The sequence below is a fragment of the Chlorocebus sabaeus genome, chromosome 8, assembly GCF_047675955.1.
Source record: "Chlorocebus sabaeus isolate Y175 chromosome 8, mChlSab1.0.hap1, whole genome shotgun sequence".
NCBI classification, from domain to species: domain Eukaryota; kingdom Metazoa; phylum Chordata; class Mammalia; order Primates; family Cercopithecidae; genus Chlorocebus; species Chlorocebus sabaeus.
Genome location: NC_132911.1, coordinates 146,372,322 through 146,380,983, shown reverse-complemented (window position 1 = coordinate 146,380,983; position 8,662 = coordinate 146,372,322). Strand labels below are relative to the sequence as shown.

Below are 8,662 nucleotides of genomic sequence, written 5' to 3'. Positions count from 1 at the left end.
TAAGGAAACGTTTTCTTCCAACATAATATTCTGTGCACTGCAGACGGTCTTTTCTTTTGCCTTTCGGTAAATGACCTCACAGATGCAACATTTTGTTGAAATAATTCCTATGCCATTATTATTAGATTTGGTTTGCTTAGGAAAAGGATGATTTTTTGGTTTTGTTTTTGTTTGAGACGGAGTCTCACTCTGTTGCCCAGGCTGGAGTGCAATGGCGTGATCTCGGCTCACTACAGCCTCCACCTCTTGGGTTCAAGTGATTCTTCTGCCTCAGCCTCCCGAGTAGCTGGGACTACAGGGGCACACCACCATGCCCAGCTAATTTTTGTATTATTAATAGAGATGGGTTTCACCATATTGACAAGGCTGGTCTTGAACTCCTGACCTCATGATCTGCCCGCCTCAACCTCCCAAAGTACTGGGATTACAGGCATGAGCCACCACACCTGGCCGATATTTAATTTTTTTAATTAAAGTTATTACATTTGTGTATCTTCCTGTATGTGCTTTTAAAGTTCTTGTGACATTGAATTACAGGGCTTTGACTGCTGGGTCTGAAAAGGACACCAAGTCCTGCTCAATTTTTAAACACTGACAACAATTAAAACCCCATCTTTGGGCCCAGTAGAAGATGCCAATCAAAATCAACTGCATTCCTGAAACACACGGACAGAAATTAAAGCTATTCAACTCCTCGAGGCCCATGGACTACCTCGGTAGAGGTGGGTGCATGAGATTGTAAGGGCTGATTTTAAAGATAAAATAAGTCCGTTTCTCTATAAATTAATCATTAATGTTGAAGGCACACTGAAGCAAGACCAGCATATGGGCCCCTGAGTCAAATTAACAAGGTTTTCTTGAAGTATTAACTGACTCCTATATAAAGATTGTAAAGGTTATGAAAGGCTTATGGAAGTTGTATCTTATGATCAAGATTAAAATTTTATAATTTTTAAATAAAATTTTGAAAAACAAATTTACTTAGCTTCTTGTACACCTGTCCAAGATTAAGCCTGTTTCTTATGAGTCCCCACAGGCACCTGAGAAAGATGCCATGGCCTACACTTGTGAACTTTTACAATACCTAAAGCTGTTGTTTTGGAAATAAACAGATGACTAACATCCTTAGTGCCTCCTACTCAGCCTCCTTAACAACTCCCATCCATACAGATTTGCGCCCCCAGTGGATACCTAGGGCCATGTGGTCACCTATTCAACCAGGCATAAATAGATTGTCTCTCATTTGGGATCATGAACCCAATGGTTACCAGCGTACTGATAACATTTGGTTCAGGGGTCAATATACAAGACAGGCAAAGCCCTGTGGTATACAATTATATAACATCACTTACCTGAGAGCTAAGCGGGCAATCCGCCTTATATTGACTGGGGTTGAGGCTGCTATTGGCTTACTGACCCCATGGGAAAAATTTGCCTATCCTGAGGCAACTCTTCAAAACTTTACTTCTTCATTCTACACACTGTCTCATAAAACAGGAGACACTTAGATACATTAAAACTCTCCCTTGATTCCTTTGCAGATATAATAATGGATGATAGATTAGCATGAGATTAATTATTGCCTGAACAAGGGGACATGTGTGCTATAATCAATAAAACCTGTTGCATTTATTAACGCTGAGTTAATACCTGAGTTAACACCTCAGGTCAAATAGAAGAAAATGCTTGTAAAATATATGAGCAAGCTGCCCAGTTACATAAATATAACCAAGGTTCTGATCTCAACTGTATCTGATCAACCTTTAAAAGTGCCTTCCTGAGTCTCACTTGGTTCTGCCCTTCCTAGGACCTTTGTTAGCTATCTTGTTATTACTAATTGTTGGTCCTTACTTGTTTATCTTCTTGGTAAACTTTGTGTCTTCTAGATTACAACAATAGGAAACATCCCAAAGGTATGAAATGCTGGCAGATATTATGCTAGGGTTTAGGGATTCGAGCTCTGCACTTTTTTCTTTTTTGCTTTTCTATCATTTCTAAAGATGAGGCAAAGTGGGAAGACAGGGAGGTGTGGGTTCCAGTCCAGATGGAGCTGTGGGGCCCTGAGCGAATAGGTGACCTCTGGAGCCTGAGTGCACCAGGGCTGCGGCCTGCACTGTTGGTGCAGGTAGCCCTCCTGGCTGGTCCTTGAACTTGGAGAGGTCAGCCGTCTGTCCTTCGAGGAGGCAGCAGGATGGGGAGGACCTCTGTCCCCCATATGCCATGTGGCCAGAGCAGGCTCCTGCCCCATCGTGGTGGTGTGAGGGAGGGGCAGGGCTGTGCATCCTCACAGGCCCTTAGCTCAGAGGCCCCGTGACCTGAGGGACAGCTCAGGAGGTCGAAGGGGGCCACAGGTTTCAGGTTGGCCCCGGCATCGAGAGCCCAGCGAGGCCTCCGCATCCTTGCCCTTCTTCTCCTCACCTGGCCCAAGGCATTCCAATGCGAGGAAGTCTGGGGAACAGAGTGTGAGGGTCCTGTCTTGCTCTGTCCTGGACACCTCCAGCCCAATGTGGATGGGCCCCAGCCCTGGAGCATGCTGCCTTGTGTCTCTGAACCTAAGCCCCAGGGAGAAGGACCCCCTTCCTCCAGGGGATAGGGGCTACTGTGTGGGCATTAGAGTGGGCTGAGTCCTGCTCAGTGAGGACCGGCGCTCTTATCACTGAGGCATCTGCCTCTGCGCTGCAGGCTTCCAGAGCTCCTCCCTGGCCATCCCAGCATTCTTGATCCTCTTTCCTTGCTTTTTTCTCCTAGTTCTTATCACCAGGGTGATTAGGAGCACCTGGAACAGCATGTAGACCATAGCAGGGGCTCGATAACTATGTGCTGAATGGAGGGAACCGAGCAGGGCACCAGCCTCCCTCAGCCAGCGTTCTGGACACTCCCCAGAGCAGGTCAGCAAGCCCGGGCTGGCAGCTTCAGGAGACACAGTGTGGCCAGCAGCACATGCCTGAGCCTAGGGCCCCAGTTCCTGCACCAGAGCCCTGAGGGGTGCAAAGTTCTGTGCAGGTCTGCAGTGTCTTCCTGGAAAACAATGGCCTAGCCCTCAACTCTGGACTCGGCCCCGGGCCAAGGCAGGTCTGAGTGTGCCTTGGGCCCAGGAGGGTGGGTGGATGTCGGGCAGGCTGAAGCCCAGAGCTCACCATGGAAGCCCGGCAGGCTGGGCTGGGTGTAGGCGAGGTGGGGAGGGTGTGACCAGTGCCCAGGGTCACTCAGATGCTGGCCTGGGGAGCTGCACCCTGCTGACAGTGCCACCCTGGGCCCGCGGTGTTCAGGAGGGAGGTCTCCCCGTGAAGTCACATGTCAGACGGGAGGGCTCTTTCCAGCACAGCTCTGCCCACTGGCGCTCCATGACCCACCCCCAGAGGTCCAGGCCAGGGTTCCAGTCCTGGCTCGGTATGGGATGTGGGCAACAGACCCGTTCCCTTTCCTAAGCCTCTGTCTCCTCTTCTCTGAAAATCCCCCTGAGCCCTACCCCTAACACCCTTGGAGGCCCCACCCTGAGCAGGTCCCCACTCAGGTCACAGACTGCACCCCCAGCCCTAGGGCAGGAGGCAGGCTGTGTGCAAAAGGCTTCTCCTGCGTGCAGGAGGCAAGTGTGGATGGCGTCCTCCCACTCAGGTGCCTGGGGATGATGGCGGGGCGCAGGTTCTCCCAGAAAGAAGCCCCCGGCACTCCAGAGAGGGAAGGGGCTGGGGTTCAGGGTTGGGGGAGGCCACCTGTCACTGGGGACCCTGCTGTAGTGTTTGGATGCTGTATGGTGGGTGTGCAGCGCTAAAACAAATTTTGAAAAATGGGGGTGCTCAAATGAGGCCAAAAGGACGAGTGGGAGCGTGAATGGTAGTAGCCCCTCCCCTCGGAACCCTCTCCTTCCTGTGAACTTTCTGGGTGCATCCTCCCAGCAGGGAGGGGTCATAGATGAGCCGGAAGGCTCAGAGAGTTCTGGCCACATGCTTCAGGCAACACAGCAAGTGCAAGTGCTGGGAACTGCCCTCCCACCCTCTGCAGGGACGTCCTCCTTTCGGGCCAAGCTTGGCTCCTGTCAGGGTGGAGGCTGCAGCCCATATGACCAGGGCCCTGGTCCAGACACAGCCCCGGATCCCGTCCCCACCTGGGGTGTGCAAGGACAGAGGGTCTCTCTGGCTTATTCAACAGGTGTTTATTAAGGGCCTACGCTGTGCTGAGGCTGCCGTTCAGGAAGCCCCATGAATGTGAGGCCTGGCCCCTCCCTTCAGGCCTCCAGGCCCCATCTCTGGAGCCTCCCAGGAACTCATGCTACCCCCGTCCTCCAGTTCTACCCAGTCCACTTCATCTCAGCCTTTGCTGGGCCCTCCTGAGTGCCTGTCCCCTGCTGGGTGTGGGGGACACCATGGACCAGACCTGGCTCAGGTCATAGATGGGGTAGGCAGGGAAGGCTTCCTGGAGGAAGAGGTGCCTGAGCACAGCGTTAAGGGTGGAGAATGCTGGGCCATGGAAACAGCAGCAGAGAGGGTTGGAGGGGCCGTCTGCAGGCCGATCTGTGTCACTAGAGCCGATCTGCCGGGTGGGAGTCCTGGAGAGGGCCATGGGAGGGTCAGGGTGGAGGGCAGAGGTGCAGAGGGACATGGTCAGACCTGTGTTAGGACGTGCCTCAGGAACCAGGACAGGCTCCCACTGGGCCGGGTGTGTGAGGAGTGGCACGGGGACCTGGGGCACCACACCCAGTGTGGGCTGCAGCAGGGCCCCCGGAAGCCTACAGCTGTCTGGGGCCCCAAAGCAGCAGGCTGAGTGCAGGGAGCAGCGCCAGGATGGCGGCAGCCGGCTGCAGGGCATGGGCCCCGCTGGCGTTGCACAAGTCGGTGTCACAGCAGGTGATGTTCTTCTTGCCCACGTAGTAGTCCTGTGAGTCATCCACGCAGTTTGAGCTGCAGCCTTTGCTGATGACGGTCAGGAGGCCCACGGCGCCTGGGGAGCAGCGGGACCCGGGGATGGGACTGCCCTGCATGCTCACCCGCCTGACCTGTCCCAGGCCTCCTCCTGTCCCCACCCTGCCTGAAGCTCTAGAGTCCCCCTGGGCTGGCCTCAAGATTGCAAGCAGTGCAAGGGCCTGGTCTCAGCCCTGGTCTCAGCTCTATCCAGATGCCCAAGTCAAGTGGACCACCCACTGAACGTCAGCAATGGTGTGAATGAGTGAGCAAGCACAGGAATGGGGAGGGACAGATGGGTGGAGGAGTGGCAGATGGAGGATGGGGAGGGACAGATGGGTGGAGGAGTGGCAGATGGAGGATGGGGAGGGACAGATGGGTGGAGGAGTGGCAGATGGAGGATGGGGAGGGACAGATGGGTGGAGGAGTGGCAGGTGGAGGATGGGGAGGGACAGATGGGTGGAGGAGTGGCAGATGGAGGATGGGGAGGGACAGATGGGTGGAGGAGTGGCAGATGGAGGATGGGGAGGGACAGATGGGTGGAGGAGTGGCAGATGGAGGATGGGGAGGGACAGATGGGTGGAGGAGTGGCAGATGGAGGATGGGGAGGGACAGATGGGTGGAGGAGTGGCAGATGGAGGATGGGGAGGGACAGATGGGTGGAGGAGTGGCAGATGGAGGAGGATGGCTGGAGGGACAAATGCTGGGTGATTGTTGGGGGGCAGGTGTGGGACGGGTGAAGGATGGGTGGAAGGAAAACAGCACATAGGTGTGGGCAGATGGCCAGAAGGATGAATAGTTCAGTGGCAGAGACCTAGGCCTGGCGACTTCCGTCTCCCCACTCACGGATGCGCTCGGTCCAGCACTGCTCCTCCGGCTGCGTGCAGTTCTCCACATTCAGGCAGTCCTCGTTGCTCACCTGGGCCTTGCAGGAGTAGCACAGCAGGGCAGTGCCTGTGGGGTGGAGTAGGAGGGGCCTCAGAGGCTGCCCCATAGCACTCCCCAGAAATGGTGGCTCCTGGGCAGGGGCCTGCCAGCCTCATCTTCTCTGCAGTGCAGAGGGCAGGGCAGAGAGCAAGATCCAGGCCCTTCCGGAGAGAGCACAGTCTGTGCTGGGACAGTCCTCTGCAGGGGCACGAACTTCTCCACACCCCCCAAGGACTGGCTTTTCTGCATGCCTCCTGCTACGGTGCCCGGCAGCTGCCATGTGTGCCCCAGCCCCCTGCTTGCGAGAGTAAAGCTTTGTTAAAACGCCCATGCTCCTGAGAGAGAAGGGGCTCGCCTCACCTGGCAGGGGCCCGGCTGGACACTTGGAGGCAGGGGATGGATGACGCTTTTCCAGGACTTCCTCAGGCCACTGCCATGGAGGCCCACCTGGCCTTGTCCCCAGCAGCCCGGCCTCTCAGCCCCTCAGGCCTCCCGCTTCAGGTCTCGCTCTGCCCCTGGGGTGGTGGCCCTGCTGCTAGGTGCTCATAGCCACTGTCTCCTCCTCCAAAACAACCGCACCTGCCTGTGCAGGCAGGTGCCCAGCACTGTCCTCGGTGCCCCTCCTCACCCTCAATATCTCCTCCCCATCTTCAGGGCCCCCTCCTCAGTGCCTCTGAAACGCTGCCCTGTTTAATCCCTCAGTGGCTGTTTTTGTGACCTCGCGTTCCAGAAGAGGAAGCTGCGGCTGTGGGGGTGACTGACCCAGGACCCTGGGTCGGGAGGGTCCTACCCCAAGCAGAGCAGCACAGGCCAGCAGCTCCCTGGGACCCTCAGAAGCTGCAGTGCTGGGACTGGGCTGGATGTAGACCCCCGGGTCCTCACAGGACACCCCCAGCACCCCCCCTCTTGTGCCCTCAAAAGCACTTCTTAGCCTGAGGCTTCCTGCCCTGTGCCTCCCGGCTCCTCATCAGCATCTCTGTCCATCCGTCCGTCAGTCTGTCTATCTGCCCCCTAGGAGCCAGGCCCTGCCCCACGGTCATGAAGGAGAGTGACTCCGTGCTGGCCTTGCAAGCCCTGGTCACAGGGGATGGCAGGAAACAGGTCGCTGCCTGGTCGTGCCAAGAGCTGCCTTGGAGGAACGGAGGCTAGGGCAAAAGCCTCATCCCTTTCCCCCTTCCTCCTTCCTCCTTCCCCCCACCCCCCACCCCGCTCCTCTCCATGTGCCCTGCAGGTGTCCCTCTGGCCTTCCCGGCTCACCCCTGCTCCCTTCCCTGCTGGGGGCCAGCCAGGGCCTCACCTGGCTGCAGGGCCAAGCCTGCCATCAACAGGGCAAGCAGCACAGCCTTCATGGTCACGGGTGGGCAGCGGTGGAGAGGGCCCTGAGTGGCTTTATATGACCGCAGCTGGGGAGAGGCTGGACTGCCCACAGTCAACACTAGCGGGTTTCCTGGAGCCAGTGAGGGCCCCGGGACTGGGCAGATCTGAGTCTCCTCCCTGAGTGACCTGCACCTCCCTCTCCCTTTGTCCTTCTTTCCACCTCTGAAGGACAGAGCCTGCCCAGGGCCATATCTCAGCCACCCCGGGCTGAGGGCTGAAATGTCCTCAGGCCCCAGATTATGCCTCTCCCACCTCCCCAACCTCACAGCGCAAGGCCAGACAAGGGAGACCCTTTCTCCAGACTCCTCCAGGCCTCGGCCTTCCAACCAAGGACGAGGGCACCTCCCTGGGCCCTGTGCTCCTACAGAAGCTGTGCCGCCCTCCTGGGGCCCACGGCCCACGGCCCACGGGGTGATAAGTCTTGGTCACAGCGTCACTGACAGATCAGCAGCAGGTGCTGCAAAGGAGAGGGGCAGGGGCTATTCCGGGTGTGAACCAAAAGTAACATTCTAAGGACCCCCAGCCATCTGAGTGGACCCCTCCTCTCGGCAAGGGCTTTCCGAAGTGAACCTGAAAAACTGGTTCAGGCCATGAGAGCAAAGGGTTGGACAGCCTTATTATCCCTCCTCTCTTCAGAACTCAGGAAGAGCCAGCGTTAACATCAACACAGGCCTTCAGTCTGATGAGAAACATTTACCAGCTATTCTCTCTGAAGCTTGCTACCTGGAGGCTTCCTCTGGTGATAAAGCCCTGGTCTCCACAACCCCGTATAACCCAGACATTCCTTTCTATTGATAACTCTTGCAACCAATTCCCAACCAGAAAATATTTAAACTCACCTATAACCTGGAAGCCCCCAGTTCCAGTTGCCAACCTTTTTGGACCAAACCAATGTATGTCTTCAATGTATTTGACTGATGTCTCATGTTTCCCTAAAACGGATAACATCAAGCTGTGCCCTGACCACTTTGGGCACATGTTGTCAGGGTCTCCTGGGGGCTGTGTCACAGGCCAGGGTCCCTCATATTTGGCTCAGAATAAATGTCTTCAAATATTTTACAGAGTTTGGCTCTTTGTTGACACAGGGGACAGCCTCCCTGGGGAGGAGACCCTGTTGGACAGGTCTTCATTTGTGGGGCATTCAGTGTGGGCTGGGCCTTGGGCTAGGAGCTTTACCCTCAGGACCGTGAGTGACCCTCAGCTTGGAACTTTAGCTGCAAGGGAGTCGGGAAGTGCAGCTTTTAGCAGCCTCTGCAATAGCGGGAGGCAGGGGCTAGGCCCAGGGCTGTATGGCCTCTGTCTGCCCCAGATCCCCTCTCCCTCCTGCTCCATGATCTGGGAGACTGGTCCAGCTCTCATGGGCAGGAGATGAGAGGGTGGAAGACACAAAGTCAGGCCAGCTCTCCTGCCAGCTGGTTGGGTGGTGGCTACAGTGCCTCTGGCCCTCTAGAGCAGGCCCA

General features: G+C 56.1%; 1 protein-coding gene across 1 annotated transcript; it reads right to left on the bottom strand.

Annotated features, from left to right (window-relative positions):
- Nucleotides 1-4,134: 4,134 nt before the first annotated feature.
- Nucleotides 4,135-7,446, bottom strand: PSCA (prostate stem cell antigen). Its single transcript, XM_008001680.3, has 3 exons — nt 7,123-7,446; nt 5,745-5,852; nt 4,135-4,938 (listed from the first exon to the last, which is right to left on the bottom strand). Exons 1-3 carry the CDS (start codon nt 7,172-7,174, stop codon nt 4,727-4,729), a joined length of 372 nt encoding a protein of 123 aa, XP_007999871.1. The 5' UTR covers nt 7,175-7,446; the 3' UTR covers nt 4,135-4,726.
- Between the last annotated feature and the right edge of the window lie 1,216 nt (nt 7,447-8,662).